The following is a 19,010-nucleotide window of genomic DNA, read 5'->3' as shown; positions in this document are numbered from 1 at the left end:
TTGTTTGTTCCGGTAAGTGGAAAAGCCAACTTTGTTTTTAACTCCCTGAAGTAAACTGCGAAGAGAAATTTTACGAATTGTGCAGCAGCAAATTGTTTCGTCCTGTGGAAGCAGCCAGTCAGATTTAAATGCCTATGTTTACCAGTAGGCATAACATAGGAAATTGACTCGCCACACTCTGTCTTCAAAAGACATTTCTCTTTTTGTAAACTGCAAAAAGAAATTTAAGACGTGGAATTACCCGGCTTTACGTTGGATTTCAAGGTGTCCGGTTGTTTGGGAGGCGGTGGAGGTGGTGGTGGCGGCGGCGGGGGAGGACCATCAAGCCTGGCGGCGAGCGACAGCTCGTCCCTTGGCGGAACCGGGGGTGGTTCCGGGGGTGGTGCCAATACGGGCTCAGGAGGCGGCAGCAGCAACACTAGCACAGATCACCACGCGTCACCACATCACCACTCACATCACCACCATCAACAATTCAATATTTTCCCCGCCATTTTCTCCCGGCAACTCAACTTCGCAGCTGCGGCCGCATCTGCAAATCCCTGCACATCTGCGCTTCAGTCTCCAACATCCGTTGCCACCGGAAACGCAAAGCTGATGGAAGAATTGCGTCCGAATCTTGTTGGAGGTTTACTTGGGGTAGCGGGTCTTGTTGATGATTCGCACCATCATCATCACCACCATAATCACCACAGTGTTACGGTAGACAGACTCAGTGTGGTCGACAAGAGAGGGACAGGTGGAAAGTGCGGGGGAAGTACCACAAGCGGTTCTTCGGCTGAGGACTTTACGGCTTTGTACGCGCTGCCTCCCGGCAGTGCCGGCGCTAATGGCGGTCACCAGCATGGCGCCGCGACGCCTGATAACTCGCAACAGCAGCACACTGCGACAAGTGGCGGTGGCGGGAGTCATCAGCACACTCCAACACACACACCGCCCGCTGGGGTCACCAGAAGCCTGTCGGATCATACAGGTAAGCTGAATACTACATGAATAAATTTCAGGCTCCATAAAATAGAGTAAGAAATGCTACGAACTATTCTTCATCTCACATAACACAGTGTTAGTCTGCGTATACTAACTTTAGTTCTGCACAGTAATATAACAATGAAAATTATCTGATTCTTCGAAAAAATGGGGAACATAGGAACTATATCTTCTTAGTCTCACTACGGTTTCTCATGCTTTTCTGCTGTAGTCCCAGTAGGTGAGGATAATGCAAAATGAGCTTTAAGTTCCACTTTTCATTGGAAACCAGAGAAGCTGTAAATATATTTTGTTGTAGAATATCTAAAAATTTGAAATTCAAATATAATAAAAAGAAATAACAATTTCTGGTAAGATATACTAATGCTAATAAAATTAAAAAAAAATGAATGTAAATGTATAAAGACGGTGGATTTTAAGTAATTAATATGCTTAATGCTAAAAGAAATTATTTAAACATATACATATATTATCCCATTTTTCTTTTAAATTCTTTTGTCACGCAAGTAATGGAAAAAGACTTATACATATAAATTGTGAAGATTAAATTCATATACGACACAATGAACAATTATACGCCTAGAAGAAAAATTTTATATACGATGTTTAATCAACTAAAAATATTAATTACCATAAATTTCGAAAGTAAAATGTGAAGATAAATTCTATACAAAACACATATAAGCCGATTTTATGTTCTGGAACTGAAAAATAGGCGAAGAGGAAAATAGGAAAGAAATAGAAACTGCACGGACGAGATATGCCTTGTGATTTATAGGAATAAATTGGAGAGACAGAACATCAAAATAAAAGAAAACTGCAAGAAATAATATGATAGAAAAAGCGATGAAATATCAGTCAATCGTGGACAGTGTTTAAGAAAAATGCATAATTGTAGACTGCCAATTTCTTTTTCCTTCGCGCTACAGCCCCAGTGGGCCTATGCCTACCTCCATGAACTTCTCCGTTCACTTCGGTTTTTCTAGATCTTAGACATACGGTAGGACTCCTTGGGCGGGTGATCAGCTCGTCGCAAGGCCTCTACCTGTACACAAACACAGAAAAACGGACACACACAAATTAACATCCATGCCCTGAGTGGGGTTTGAACCCACGATCCCGGTTTCCAAGCGAGCGAAGACAGTGCATGCCTTAGGCCGCTCGGCTACCGTGGCCGGCACAGACTGCCAAATTACCGTATTATATAAGGCCACAGCACATAGGAACACCCGGATACAGTAAGCAAACACAAAATAAATATAATACCACAGCTGAAGAAAGAGAGGACCTGTAGGTATCAGTCCTTGGTCGGAAGAAGAATTCTGAAAGGCACTTGTTGCCAGAATCAGGGGTTCCGGTATAGCGTGCCTGGCGGTCCACTGTTCTGCTATTTCTCCTCTCTATATTATTCTCTGTAAGAAGTGTCGGAGGAGTCTGCATGTTTCATTTCAGTCACAATCACCATGAAATTATAGAGTAAACGTGCTTACTTTTAATGCAGTTATTGTATTTCTGGACACTATACATCATCCTGTTTTTTTTATTGGCTTCTATCCGGAGATAGGGACTAGCTGTATCGATTGGGCCCAGCTGAGTAGGTTCCACCTGAAGACGGAGACAGAATCCAGTCTCCGAAACGTTGTTTTAAATAAAAACAGGACGATGGAAAATGTCCAGAAACAGAATAATTGTATTAATATACCATCGTCACAAACTTTAGATCTTAAGTTTTGTTTTGTTTTAATTTTAATTATTTATTTTACTTGCTATGACATAAAATTTCCAGATTTTGAAAGTCAGAAAAGGTAACAAACCGATGCTGCATAAGCTGGTTGCTACCAGTAGGCCTGCGTACTGATTTTTAAATCGTGTATTGGATTTAGTAAGAAACATCAGTAACCGGAAAGGGACAGTAAGTTAATGATGATGATGATGATGATGATGATGATGATGATGATGATAGCGATACCAACTACAAAAGGATAATTCTGTAACGTATCCTGTGTTGTAATGAGCACGAAACACCGGCTCTCCCGTGCACCTTACGAGTCTTCTCTTGTTTAAACACATAACAAATGGGCAGGCCACAATTTTCATTCCGCCAAATTCTCCATAATTATAGAAATTATGTAGATGTACACATAGATGCCGATATACCAGGGGCAGTTACAATAGGCCAATGAGTGGCCGCCGTGCCGAGTTGACCCAGCTGGACTCCACTAGCGAATTAAAAAAAAATTAACGTACACAAATCACAAAAGAAAAATATCGTATCAACTGCATCACTTTCAAAACAACAGGAACGATTAGTTTCATAGCTGCACTAAACTTGCTAGATTTTTGCGGATTCACAAAAACATGTTATTATAAAAATTTATCCTATATATAACCACTATTAGCTTACTTTCCTTATTTTGAAAGAAAGACGGAGGTTTATAAATTCACATTGCTTCAATTGACCTAATTCTTCCAGCCGCGCTATGGGCCTGGGGTCGACTCAGCCTCTAACAGAAGTGAGTATCAGGAATATTCTTGGAATATTCCTGGGGGTAAAGGGCGGCCTTCGCGTAAGTCTGACAACGGTAGCCGAGCGGTCTAAAGCATCATGGGTTTCAATCCCACACACGGCATGGATATTTGGTATGTGTATGTGTTTATTCCGGCCGTGGAGATTCGTTGCGCTAACCACGCGACACCCTCTATCCGCTAAAGTTGGCACTAACTTCACCGACAAGCTGCAGTCGCTCGGTCGGTATAGTTCGCTTTCGGACTAAAACCACGGAATTTTATTCTTTATGTGTTTATGTTGTCCTGTGTTTAGGTAGAGGCCTTGCGACGAGCTGATCACTCGTCCAAGGAGTCCTACCGTCTGTAAAATGATCGAAATGAAAGAACAACCTCGACACCATAAAGTATAAGAGGAACGGATTAAGTAAGTATTCATAGGAGCCTGTGTTTGATATGACTACTTAAATTGGAAGCAACGCCTAATCACGTTATACTCCTGCGATACTTGCTGGGCAGACTTTCTCTAGTTCCGGGATTCCTTCATAATTCAATTGGCTAGATACCTCTTGTACAATATGAATGCCATAAAAGCTATGGGTCTAAATATTAAGATCCTATCAGGGTAATAAACCAAGGTGAGGCAAGAGTGGGCATGCAGTGCGCACTGTGGTGATGGGAAACCTGAACATAAAGGATCATTTGGGAGACCTAGAAGTATTTTTTTTTTCCTTGGCACTACAGCCCCAGTGGGCCTAGACCTACCTCCATGAGCTTCGTTCACTTCGGTTGTTCTAGATCTTACACATGCGGTAGGACTCCTTGGGCGAGTGATCAGCTCGTCGCAATGCCTCTACCTGTAGACAAACACAGAAAAACGTACACAAACATCCATGCCTTGAGTGGGATTCGAACCCACGATCCCGGCTTCCGAGCGAGCAAAGACAGTGCATGCCTTAGACCGCTCGGCTACCGTGACCGGCTCCTAGAAGAATTAGGAAGAATATTATTAAAATCCATCCTAAAAGACTAGGATGTGAGAGTGTGTTCTGAATTCAAGATAGGAAGCGGCGAACACCGTAATGAAATTTCATGTTCAGTAAGAAGACACTCGGGCAATTCCTTGACCTGTAAACTACTGTCAGCTTGTGAAGGACTCTGCTTATGATACTGCGTCTCTTGATAATCGGTATTAATTCATCAGTAATTGTTTCAGTTATAACATGGCCTTCCATCTTTTAATTTTTTTTAACTCTTTTGCTGATAATCTCCTCTGCCACTGAACAGACTAATAAGAAATCAAAGCTGAAATTACTGAAAATTTTGTGATTTCAGATTTCATTTAATAATTAAGATAAACTTACTGCAGAGAATTCTGAATTCTAGTCTAGTTTCTAACGTTATATTCGTACTGTCTTCACCTCATGCGTGTTCCCAGTTTCTATATAATCAGTTTCTTCCGAATTCTTAAACATAATTTAAGCAATAAACAATATTTCGAACTACTACTACAAATGTTGATACGATAGTGTCTACTTTGTTTTAAATACAGAATATTGTTGTGTAGACTGCATACTTTTGTATACATTTTATGTACGTTGTTTATAACACACAACAGGATGCATACTATTAAGAACTACCCCTTATTTAGAAAAGTACTATCTCCTACAATGTACGCCATATGGTCCGTTGAAGATCAACCTATTCTTCGGAGGAACAAATCATCTCTACATTCAGAGTCGTAGAATAGACCGAGCAAAAAAACGGTGAAAACAGGTGGCAAGTAGCCCTGAAGATAGAGGAGATATTTTCCTCCGAAACGTCGGTTGACTTTCAACGGACTACACGCCGTTATACCCCAGAAGATAGTGCTCTTCATAACCACAGTTGTGAGAACCTCAAATCCTGCATACGATTTATTTTGGCGAAATGTTCAGCCTACTTTCCTAAAGTAGGCTTATGATATTCCTTTCTGTCTGTGTGTCTGAGCGTGACCTCCTCCTCCCTCTCACACGGGGGGGAGGGGCGAAGAATGGACACATTGTAACTCCCAAAAGACAGTGGAGACGGCCATTGCTAGACAACAGAGGTAAACACGTTACCGGGGTTGCTATGTAATGGCCTTTATATTTTGTGTATGCGTAGAAAAGTCCTTAGGCTACTTCCCATAATTTGAGAAAGAAAATATAAATGTAGGTCTATGAGATCACCTTGTTTTGTGTCTGTTTGCCTATCTCCCATATCGTTGCTGGGCAACATCTCGGCAAACACGTTCCCGCGGAAACGAATACACACGCAACAATAGAACAATTGTTTGACGCGTCGTTTTCTGTGCGGGGCACGTCGTATCAAAAGACAGGAGGCGATTAGTTCTTTCCACATTTTATTGTCGTGGCTTCTTCTCTCTTCTTTACTGTCTTACCATAAAGAAATTAAAGTTTCGTACTCACTGTCGGCCTCTCTTTCAAGTAAACATCACACGTTCCATACTGTTATGAACTCAAATGTTGTGGTTAATATATTTGGATATCGAGGAAACGCCTTGTGGTATCTATCGTTCTATACAATTTACAAGTCTCAGATTTACAGAATATGAATCTCTGTAGCTTGCAGTCTGCTACGAGCTTTTGTTTGTGTTGGATGTTAATTATAAGATTCTATTGTCCTCTGTCCTTCCATAATTTAAAATTCTCTACTACTGACCATGTTTTGTCTCTTCTTTCTAGATCTATTATTAGTGAAGCTATTCATCTTGTTTGTGTTTTTCTCGCTGGCCTACTTCCTTTCGTTTCTAATTTGATTTCCCCCTTGAATAATCTGTTTTGTTCCATTTGGTTCACAGGACTAAACTACTTAAAGAAGTTTGGTTCTAAATTCTCCTGTAATTATCGAAATTTACTGTTTTCTTCACCTTCTTGTTCTTGGGCCTGTATCTTCTATTTTTCTTAAAGAAATCTAACTGTAATTGCATGGATTCAAACATTCATTTTCTCTGCTGCATCGTCTTGTGATCTTACGTTTGATTTGTGTATTTACTGATATTTTCATGCTCAAAAGTAAATTGTCAATCTTATGACTTCTATTAATTCCATGTTTTATATTTTCTTCTTCAATTTTTTTATTTCCTAAGTAAAGAAATTCTTAGATGTCTACATTTTCCGTTTATTCGTATTTTAGTGTAATTATGTGGTTTTCATGGCCAGAAAATAGATGATTTTAGAAATTTTTATGCAAAGGCTTCATAATTTTAGGCCACAATTTTGTTTACTTTCTTTCATTAAGGAAAAGGATAGGCTTATGGATTTCCATGCTGTCTGTTTACTTCTTTCCCCAATATCAACCATTAAACCATTTGACCGATTTTAACGAGAACTGTATGGATATTATATCATTAAAGCCACCCAAACCTCTTACCTTTTAATTTCCTACAATTGGTAATAACAACATGGCGAACGCACGAACTTGTGGAGGTGATAATTACACTAGCGATAATTAATGTATTAAGCCAGAAGGAAAGAGGTCGCTAAGAAGACCCAGACATATGTGGGAGGATAATATTAAAATGGATCTTAGAGGGATAGAAGGGGTGATATTGACTAGATTTATCTGGCTCATGATAAGGAGCAGTGGAGGGCTCTTATGAACACTGTAATGAACCTTAATGTTATTTAAATTGTTGTTATTGTTGTTGTTGTTGTTGTTGTTGTTGTTGAACTTCGAGTTTCATTAAACTTCATCACTCCGTTCAGATGTTTGTAAGTGGGATTTATAAACTAAGGAAAAATGTTCTAAAACCTACGTTCGGAGGGCAAATGTTGGGAAATTCTTGAGCAGCTGAGCGCCTGGTGGATTTTCAAGAAAAACTCAGGTCCGTGGAGTTAGCAACGTATTTATAGCTGCAACTAATGCAAGTTTGACTCAATCAGGATTCCATCTCACGACCATCCACACACGACTTCAGCAGCAATCTAGTTCATGCTCTAAATAGAAATTCACTGCCAGATTGTAAATTTGTAATATCTAAATCTGATATTAATGGCAAAAGTTTTGTAGGACTACAAAGTCGATGCAATAAGAAAGTAGGTTATATTATTTTTACCCCAAACACCTTCTTCTTTAAAATGGCAAAAGACTGATACACTGGTAAAGACAAATGATGTTTGAAATTTGCTAGAATGAATTTTAAATAATTTTAATACAAAATTAAGGCGAAGCTTGGCATAAAGGGCTGCCAGTCGCTGTTCATTTTAACATTAGGCGATCGTCCCACGTTACAGGCGAAATTACATTTCCTCTATATTCTTGCAGCTAATCCTTCGTACTTTCATTTTTAAAATATTCATTAACAATAAAGTGCAACTCATGGTGATTTCCGTCCACTGGTGATCGAAATGGTTTTGTGGAGCGATTAATTCAGGTTTGATGGAAGATCAGTGAAACTTTTTATGAACTGCAAACTTCTCACAAAACATATCCAGAACTTTCTGGAATTAGTAAATGTAACATTGTCGGTCAGGGTAGCCGAGCGGTCTAAGGCATGCACTGTCTTCGCTCGCTCGGAAGCCGGGATCATGGGTTCGAATCTCACTCAGGGCATGAATATTCAGTGTTTGTATGTGAGTGTGCGTTTTTCTGTGTTTGTGTACAGGCAGAGGCCTTGCGATGAGCTGATCACCCGCCCAAGGAGTCCTACAAAATTTCTAAGATCTAGTAAATTGAAGTGAAACGGAGAGTTTCATGGAGGTTGGCCAAGGCCCAAATTTGGGCTGTAGCGCCAAAGGAAAAACACCTATAACAATAGTCGAATTTCTTACGCTTTCCGCTAAGATTGACGCTGCCCATTATCTCTCCACAATTCGAATCCTCGGAACTCCAATAAAAATAAAGATATTACGTATAAGGTACTCTTCTACACGCAGCCCTTTTTTTAATTCGCATCGTTGGGGGTGGAGTCCAGCTTGGGCCACTCGGCACGTCGGCCACTGATTGGCCTATTGTACCTGCCCCGGGTGATTATGATGATGGAGAATTTGGTGGAATGAAGATTGGCAAGGAAAACCGAAGTACTCATAGAAAATCTGCCCCAGCGCTACTTTGTCCACCGCAAATCCCACTTGACCAAACCTGTGCTCGAACCCGGGCCGCCGCGGTGGGAAGCCACCGGCTAACCGCTTGAGCTATGGCGCGGCCTTACATGCAGCTTACAAAACAGGACAATTGTCTGTCTGTAGCAGCTAAGTGCAACTGTCCTGAAGCAAATATAAGATATATAACACTTCATACACATATCATGGCAAAGCAGACATTCCTTGCCATAATGCTCAATAAAGTCGGAAATGAAATGAAGAACTCGTTTCCCAGCCACATTTGATAAAGATAAAGATAAAGCTATCCACGTAAGAGGCTGTGACGCCCATAGGGTAGTGAGATATTGAGGCTCCCGCATTTTCTAGACAATCGGCTCACGAACCCGCGACCTTCAGGCTTGTAGCATAGTGCCGCAACCAACTACGCTACCGCGTGCCCCCTTGATTTATAATTTCGTAAAAGCTGCATTTAGCAAGAAGAAGAATCTTTTTACCAGCAGATTGGACTTAAATTTGAGGAAGAAACTAGTGAAATGCTACGAGTACATTTGGAGCATAGCTCTGTATGGGGCTGAAACATGGACACTTAGGGCAGTAGATCAGAAACATATGGAAAGTTTTGAAATGTGGTGTTGGAGAAGGATGGAGAAGATCAGTTGGACCGATTATGTGAGAAATGAAGGAGTGTTAATTAGAGTCAGTGAGCAGAGGAATATTCTACACGAAATAAGAAAACGGAAGGCTAATTTGATTGGTCATGTTTTATGCAGAAACTGCCTTCTAAAAGAAGTTATCGAAGGAAAGATAGAGGGGCGGATAGAAATGACAAGAAGACGAGGAAGAAGACGTAAGAAGATGCTGGATGACCTTGGGGACAGAAGAGGATACTGTCATTTGAAGGAGAAAGCTCTAGATCGCATTAAATGGAGGAATTGTTTTGGAAGAGACTGTGGACATGTCGTCTTGACAGATTACTGATGATGATGATGATGATGAACTGATAACGTCATCATTAGCTCGATGCAACAGCAGTTCATGGGATAGCACTTTCAATATCATGTGCTGAATGGTTGTTATGTTCTTTGCATTCAGGTAGCCTATGTTTGACAATGGAGTTAATAACACTTTTTTCGCATAAATTACGTAAGCGTTTATGGGGTGCTCAGAAATATTTAGGATGAAGAAACAGGCATAATTTTAAGACGAATATTATGAATTATTTACTTTTATGAATCATACCAATGTGGTTCTCAGTGTATAAACGGAAAACTTGTTCCACAGAATCTCAGAATTTCAAACATGTTAATAAAATAAACCAAAAATTAAAATAAATTCGACATTCTTGGAACCCCAGAGTCCCAAATACGATATGTACTCTGTCTCAAGCGAAGGACGAGGCCCATCTAGTATACAAGCAGCTTCCGCCTGATTCATTAACACCTATCTCGTGTCTTGCCCCTTCCTGTCTGCCACTACAGGGCAGGAATTCAGTTAGTGTAGTATTCAAATGAAGCAGTCTGCCTTCCCCCACCCTCTCCCGTCTGTACATTTGATTACCTGTGTAGAGAGGAGGCCAGCCATTAAGCAGCCTAGTTGTACACACCATCAAGATTTTGTAAATACCCAAACGCCACTTGGCACAAGGTTCGTCGTGTTAGATTTCATTATATTCTAAAAGCGAAAATAAAGCGATCGTGCAGGCATAGTATCTGTTTATCCATCTTCCTATCAATTGTTTAGGGTCTAAGCTGGGCCGTGCCATAGCTCAAGCTGTTAGTCGCTGGCTTTCCACCGCGGCGGGCCGGATTCGATCCCGGGTCTGGTCAAGTGGGATTTGTGGTGGACAAAGTGGCGCTGGGGCAGGTTTTCTCCGAGTACTTCGGTTTCCCCTGGCAATCTTCCTTCCACCAATTGCTCCACAGTCACCCTCAGCTATCATCTTGGGCTGATACAATAGGCCAGAAGTGGCCGCAGTACAAGGGACTTAGTCTCACCCCACTAGCAATAAAAGAAAAAATAGGGTCTGAGCCCTAGATACGGGCAATGTCTCTTTAACACGTTAAAATACACAAAGCTGTAATTTTATCTTTTACTTTGTGGGCGTGACAATTTAGCAACAAGGACAAATGCTGAGAACATGGCCTATATTTACGCCTAATGTAAATGAAATAACAAAACCAGATAGGAATTTGTATTGCCACGAGTTTCAACATTGTTACTGTTTGATTGTCATCGGCATACAGTAGAAAGTTAAATAAATGTTACAAGTATTTCGCCCTGAAGGGACGCTGTTCTTATAAACTAGACAGTTCCCTTAATAAATTTAGAATATTTTCGAAAGTCTATATTTACACAAAATTTCAGGGCCTTGCTCTAAGCAGAATCAATATCACTACTATCTCAGAATTTGCATTTCCTCCATGTTGATATTTTGTGGTAAAAAAACTCCGCTGCCTATAGTCCGCAAACGAACTATACAGACCGAATGGCCGCCGCTTGTCGGCGAAGTTGGTGCCAACTTTAGCGGATAGAGGGTGTCGCGAGGTCAGCACAACGAATCCCCACGGCCGTTAATCTCGGTTTTTTAGACCGGATCCGCTATTTCCTTGAACTAGCTTCTCAATTATCCTCACGAGGCTGAGTGGACCCCATTCCAGACCCACTACTTCTCAGAAAATGTGGTAGCGCCGGAAATCGAACCCGGGACCTCTGAATCTGTAGCCAGTAACTCTGATCACTAGATCACAGAGGCGGTCTTTGTGTGGTATAAACTTAGAAAAATTATTTTTAAATAGATCAGAAGAAGAAGAAAATTGGGGAAGTCCAGGTTGAGACAATTGACTGTAGCGAATGACTTCGGAGAGCTGAAAGTGATGAATGTAAGGAAGATGAAAATAATAGGAAGATCCTGATCTATCGTAAAGAAGGCGAAGATCCTTGGTAGACCATATAGTCACCAAGGAAGTAAATAAATCAGGAAAGAAGTCAGAAATTTTCATAATGGATATTGGTAAATCCTGTGCAGGGTTTCAGGGTTTGGTACAAGTACTCTGTACGAGTAGAAGGAAAGTGTCAAGTGTGTGGGGCCCGATTGACGTTATTGCGTTCACATCCACATCGAGTTTCATTAAACTTCATCACTAGGTCCAAATATTTGTAGGTGGTATTTACAAACTAAGGGAAAATGTTCTAAAACATATGTTTGGAGACAAGATTTCAGCCTCCACATGGCCGTAATACTCTGTTTGTTTGGTGCGTTTGGCTGATCACACAGCAGGCCGTGAATCGAGAAAACTCTGTAGTTCGAATTTTGTTAAATACTCGTGTATCTATCTATTTATTTAACGTTGCTTTTCTCATCGTTGTACATCATAGTAAATTTAAACAGTTTTTCAAGTCTTGGCAAAATTACAACATGCAATTTTATTTATTTACTTAATTTGACATAATTGAAAACCCGACACCTGTCGACGTCCCAACATCATCCTCAGGGACCTTAGATCAGTCAGTACATCAACAACGTTGTTCAAGTTTCTTTTTACGTGATTATACAAATACCCTAACAACTTATAATATGCTTAGTAAAACAAACAAAGTAACATTGTGTTACGGTAGAGACTGCGTTTTAAAAATTACTTTATGCAATCCAAGGATCATATTTTTTCAATTCAAGCATAAATATATATAAACGGTTACCTATTTTATCATTTTTGCGTTGATTTTAGTGGTTTATATTACAAAGTTGATTTTGAGTAAAGATTAGTATCATTTGTTTATTAATAAGAAGGGCAGTTTCATTTCTGCAGTAGGAGAACTGTTGGGGTTGTGTGTGATGTTATTTATACCAGGTCCAACTCCGAACAGGAAAGAGGTAACATATAGTGCCACCCCAAGAATTTTATATACTACAGGAATGAAGCCATTCTTGCTATTGATAAAGTTGGCGCCATCTTAACTTAAGTCAACATTTTAACATTCACCACTATGATGTACGCAAGAGAAAACATCGTCTACGCTCGTTTATAAGAGTATTTGAATTTAGAACACATTCAGATATTTGAATTGCATAAAGTAATTGTATGAGGCACTATGCTATAAACCGGAAAGTCGCGGGTTCAAGTCCCGATGAGGTCATTGGATTTGTTTCAGTTGACCTAATCCTTCCAGCCGCACTATGGCCCTGGGGTTCACTCAGCCTCTAACAGAAATGAGTACCAGGAATTAATGAAATAATTTTCCTGGGGAGTAAAGCGCGGCCGGCGCGTAAGGCTGACAACCTTACCGCCATCTTTGAGCCGACTGTCTAGATAGTGTGGGACCCTTAACTTCTCACAACCCTATGGGCCTTCACGGCCTCTTACAGAGAAAGCTTTACTTGCTATAAAGGGACTTTTAAAACTTATTATATATTATAACCTATTGTTTCCTCGTGTGTTTTACTAAGCATAGTGTAAAATTTTAGGAAATATGCATAATCATATTTGATAAAAGCTGAGCCATTGAACGAACGCTCCTGAGGATGACATTCTGACTTTGAAATAGGCCGAGTATCCAATTATGTTAAATTAAATAAATAAATAAATAATATGTAATTTGATTAAATTTGACTGTCAATTATTCGCACTGTCTAAATGTGCTTATTAAAGAGCCCTATACCAAAATATATGCGAATTGCACTGTTGACCATTAATTTGGAGAGGACAGCCTAAGCTCTTAATGCTGTTCTAAACAACACGAGTCAAGCATTGAACTGAATCTGGAGTGGTCTCCACTCGGTTTTTTCCACACGAAATCAGTCTGAAAGAAATAGGGTTCATATGCGGACTTAAATTAAGAGGCCCAGAACAGAGACCACTGGCGGCCTCTTATGAAGACCATAATAAACTTCGGCTTCCATAAAATTTGGGTAACTTTCTGACCAGCTGAGTTTTTAATAGATTCTGAAGGAGTCTTGCCCATTCAGTGACGTAGATAAATTTCTTTCTAACGTTATTTTTTATATCTATATGATTCATTTCTGTTCCAAACATGCTCCAGTAGTATTGATAATAATTATTCTCGTTTAAATATATTTGGCATTTTTCGTACATTTTGTGTTGTACCGAATTAATTGGTATTTATTTCAGTGTCTACACTAGTGTTTATATATGGTAAGGAAGTAAAGTTATCCCGGTAACAGGCCGTGGAGGCCTATAGGGTTGTGAGAGGTCGAGGCTCCCACAATTTCTAGACAATCGGCTCACAGATGGCGGTAAGGTTCTCAGCCTTACGCGCCGGCCGCCCTTTACTCCCCAGGAAGATTCCTGGTACTCTTTCTGTTAGAGGCTGAGTCAACTTCAGGGTCATAGTGCAGCTAAAAATTGAAAACATCCATCTCATCGGGACTCGAACCCGCTACCTTCCGGTTTGTAGCATATTACCTCCAACTAAGGTACCACTTGTGCATTTATTAAATAATTTAGCTTTTTCAGTACGTAGTTAAGTCCTAAAACTACTAACCAGTTACTTACACCACAGTGGTGAACTTTCAGAATCATTTAACCTAAAGTCTACATCAGTTGATGTTGCGTGGGAGCACAACCCCGACGCTCCTAGATTAATTGGATGATTATCATGATGGATTATTGTCCATATATATTTTCTACTATTCTCCATTGCTGCTTTCATTCTAGCAGGACAAATATGTACCCGGAAACAAGCGGGGTTGTAGTTTCTCCCAAGAGGCAAACGGTAAACGTGTTACGCAGAACTCAACCTTATTCAATTTGTTAGTGTTTATTAATGTCATTACAAATGCTACGACGGAGCTCCTAATTAGTCAATCACGGACAGATGGAAAGATTTCGTCTTGTTACAAGTCTCATTCCTCACACTCGCTGCTGCTTCTAACTCCTTCCAAATACAAACAAAACAACTATTAGCCTACACAGGGTTCTGGACGGGGAAACGGGAATGAGAGAGATGGACCGTGGCACTGGAGAACGGGCGATTGAAGAGGCACAGAGTGTATATATACGTACATATATATCTGTAGTTTAACGTAATTCTGTGACCGAGAGAGGGAAAACTTCGTTACGTCTTTTGTTAAAATCGCAATTCAATTAATTAACAACCCCTTCGCTACCACCACCATCACCACGTAACAGTCCAGAAGGTCTGTGAGAGTATGCTGGCATCTTGCGGTAAGTAACGTAACTAAGTACATGAGGAATTTGCTTATGGACTTCCAGCCATGGTTTTGTTGCGACAGTGCCAACTCGGTATGACGATATACAAATACTATTTAGTAAGCCGTGTGGATGTGATAGGGATGAGTTAGGACCGTAGAGGGTTGCGCTAGTAAAGGGAAATGACATTAAATTAAGCTTAAGTTAGTCGACCGCAGTTAATTGAGAGTAGCGATTTGCACCTGTGAATGAAATTAGGAGTTGCTTTAGAACTGTTCATTGCGACAGGAACAACAGGTCGGGAGCCCAGCATTCAGAGCAGTTGAATTTAAACATTCCTTTCTTTTCTTCGTACAAAGTTCGGTATATCTGGAGTGTCTCATGAATGGAAACAGCCTAGAATATTGATAGGCATGATAGATGAAATAAAACATAGGATAATTAGCTATTTATTTAAATTACCTAAATTATTTATGCACCTTTTCTATCATACTGTTGAAATAACAATTTTTGAGCAGAATACACTGTAGCAAAACGCCATATACATCTTAAATTTGTCCGTTTGTATACATTCTTTTCTTTAAATATGATTGGAATAATTATAAATTTATACCTGCTGTGTTATCGCGCAAAAGTAATATATAGACTTATTCTTATTCTTCTTTTCTTTCTATTTCTGTTGCACCCACTAAAAGCATAGGCCATCCGTGAAACTCTTCGTTTAACTTCAGTTATATACAGACGACGGCCTGAAGTTTTTTCTTTCTGATATTATGTAAACCCAAAACGCATACGTTCAATCGTGTGGTAATCAAGTATCCAAGTTTTAGTATCATTTCTGTCGACTCTGATAATTTTCATATTGATTTACTGTCATAGAGAGATTGATAAGTATTACAAGTGTTAGAAAATAGAACTTCGAAGGAGATACTTAAAGGTAATATGAATTAAGTGAATGAGAACTTTAGGACATTACACAAGGATGTCTAGGAAATTTATGAATTATACAGAGTTTGGGTAAGTTATTCGCTCATGGAGCTGAGCCCTTCTTGAGAGGCCGCCAGTTGTGCAGCTACTCAAGAACTTCCCAGGACTTTATGGAACCCGAAAATTCATTACCGTCTTCACAAGAGCCCTCCACTGGTCCCTATCCTGAGGTCCATCCTATCTCTCTAAGATCCATTTTAATATTTTCCACCCACCTTCGTCTTGGTCTTCCCAATGGTCTCTTTCCATCTGACTTTCCCAACAATATCCTATATGCATTCCTCTTCTCCCCCATTCGTGCTACACGCCCTGCACACCTCATCCTCCTTGACTTGATCATTCTAATTATACTTGGAGAAGAGTACAAGTTATGAAGCTGCTCATTATGCAGTTTTCTCCAACTTCCTGTCACTTCATCTCTATTTGGTCCAAATATTCTCCCCAACACCATGTTCTCATACACCCTCAGTCTGTGTTCCTCCCTTAATGTCAGAGACCAAGTTTCACACCCATACAGAACCACAGGCAAAATTATAGTTTTGTATATTCTAATTTTTATGTATTTGGACAGCAGACGAGAAGACAAAAGATTCTGGACTGAACGGTAGCAAGCATTACCCGAATTCAATCTCCGCTTAATTTCCTCCTGAATCAGGTTTGATTTATTTAGTCGTTCCTAAATATCTGAGCTGTACCACATTTTCAAAACACCTGTTACGAGTAAACAATTAGTGTAGTGAAATCTGAAGGTTAAGATTAACAAGAATAACATAGACGAATATATGGGTTGGAAGACAGTACATTATTGATAATTTTTCGGTTGAAATCACTTTGAGAGTGACCACTTGAAAATCCGAGAAGGAGATATTAGGATAATATTGAAATGGAAAGTGTCTAGTGGCCTTTCTCATTAACGCTCACTATCACAGATATTTTGATAAATGACGAAGGTGATTATAACCTGAAGAGAAACCAATATCCCTCACAGGCTGAAGTGATCCGAAAATAAATTATTTTATGATCATTTTAATAAAAAATCTTAACTCTAAATGTTGTAAAAACTCTTCGCTGTGTTTGCCGTATATAGTAAGTCGCGGAGGAACATAACGGTCAGCTTTTAACTTTCTTGTTCCCTGCAGAGAATGCCTGGAATTCAGATCTCTCTTGTGGTGACGTCAGTACATAAATGTGTCTGTTGAATCGTCACAACAAATGAAAATAAATTCCGCTGTATTGTTCCGTCCTGTATAGTTAAGGTCTTCAGACATGTAAGTCCTTTCAAGGAATTGTTCTAGCATCCAAGCAGATTGAAACTTCGAGAAATAATTTTCTGAAATTTCCTGAACTTGCTTATGGGTCAAAGTCATTCTCCTTTTAAGTTTATTTGTATATGTTGGTATCGCTGCGCTCCCGAGAGAGATAATCGGATATGTAACATAGCCCGATTTGCAGAGTAAATCAAACATAACTGATGCACAATCAAAACTCTCTTACATCATTGAAATCTATGTANATTAGCTGTGGCCGCCCCTTGAGGTGCACATATTGTTGGTACTCGAGGGTTCCAACAATAGCCACCTCCGTGATCTTTATAGTTGTGAAAAGCTCACTAATAACAAACCACGGCACTCGTGCTGCATTTGTTCTCGTTCTCTCTCCAGGCCACGTGGTAAGTCCCTCTGCCGCATTAAGCTAGACAAATTGAGGGGTTCAACTGGGTAAACAGGCAATTCTATGAAGAACAGCTTATGCCTACACTATTTCTAACACCTCACATTCGATATAAACTGTATGCACGCTTACAGCTAACAATAACATAACAAACTACCTTAGAATAACAATTCATCTTATATATTCTGAAGTCAACAGACTTGGCTCGTATACTTTGAGGTTTTCGAAGTTAACATATTTTCTGACTTAAAAAAGCAAGCTTAATTTTCTATTTACGTGATTTACTTTATTTATTATTGAATAATATGAAATAACATAAGAAGACTTTTTCTTTAGTTAGGGAATCCTGTCCTATAACAACATATACCATACTCCAAAGAACTCGCGATAGCAGTAGCGCCCTCCAGTAGCATGCGAATAACAACTTTACGTCATACAGTAGCGGAAATTTGTGCGGCAGATGCTAGGATGTTAGTTTCAAAGGTTACTTCGATAAAGATGCTTTATTCATATTTTTACTATTTACTCTCTTAGTAATACTTTAATATATATGTATATGTATTTGAAGGTCATTTTTCCGTTTATCACGTATTATATAACGAGATTTCAATAAAGTTAAATATCAGAGTATCTGTAAGAAAACAGCAAAAGAAAATGGCATATTTTTAAAAATGCCCAACTGGCGTCTTATGGAATAATGTTCCTTCGCACTGGAACAATACCAACAATATAAAATGAAATGATTGCTGTTTTGTGGTGGGCATGTGGACGGAAATTAGTTATTAACACAGAGATCCTCTCTTTTGATTTATCTTAGACCAGTGTTTCTCAACCGCCGGGCCGCGGTCTCACAAAGTTTGAGAACCACTGCCTTAGGCACTAACGTCTGACAGAAAAACAGACGAGCTCAATGGATTTTAGAGTAATTGAAAAGCTCCTTCACAGCAATCGATTTTGCTCTATCGGTAAGGATGGCATGAAAGGAATATCTTAACTCATAGCATGGGCCACGCCATAGCTCAAGCGGTTAGTCGCTGGCTTCCCACCGCGGCGGCCCGGGATCGACCCCGGGTCTGGTCAAGTGGGATTTGTGGTGGACAAAGTGGCGCTGGGGCAGGTTTTCTCCGAGTACTTCGGTTTCCCCTGCCAATCTTCATTCCACCAATTGCTCCACAATCACCCTCACCTATCATCTGCGGCTGGTACAATAGGCCAGAAGCGGCCGCAGTACAAGAGACTTAGTCCCACCCCACTAGCAATAAAAGAAAATACTCATAGCATGATGTTAAGAGCTCTCGTGTGTTGTCTGGCATTGTTAAAGAAAAAATGAAAACATAAGCGCTGGCAGAAGACCAGAGGAACACAGAACTATGTGACAGAATTCATAACATTGCAGCAGATTATGCAGTTTTTAGAAGGAATTGTTCGCATATTGCGACAGAAGCGAATTGGAATCCGCTCAGGAAGAACAATAAAGTTCCCGGTACAACAATGCAAAAAATGTAGGGTTTGATTATCTCGCGGCGGCTATTATGAAGAGTTCTATCTTCTAAGATAAAACTGCATGCAGTATGTTGTAAGTTAACAGATGTTTCAGAGAGATATG

The 19,010-nt window shown here is 39.8% G+C and overlaps 1 protein-coding gene across 1 annotated transcript in view; it reads left to right on the top strand.

Moving 5' to 3' along the window:
- Positions 1–409: 409 nt before the first annotated feature.
- LOC111873267 (homeobox protein prophet of Pit-1) overlaps positions 410–19,010 on the top strand; it is a 98,823-nt gene continuing 80,222 nt past the window's right edge. The window contains exon 1 of the mRNA XM_033755024.1: positions 410–973. Within this exon, the coding sequence (XP_033610915.1) occupies positions 598–973 (376 nt within the window). The 5' untranslated portion in view covers positions 410–597. The remainder of the gene's footprint in view (positions 974–19,010) is intronic.

This window comes from Cryptotermes secundus, unplaced genomic scaffold, assembly GCF_002891405.2.
Source record: "Cryptotermes secundus unplaced genomic scaffold, Csec_1.0 scaffold110, whole genome shotgun sequence".
NCBI classification, from domain to species: domain Eukaryota; kingdom Metazoa; phylum Arthropoda; class Insecta; order Blattodea; family Kalotermitidae; genus Cryptotermes; species Cryptotermes secundus.
The sequence above is the reverse complement of the archived record's forward strand: the minus strand, read 5'-3'. Positions and strand labels throughout refer to the sequence as shown.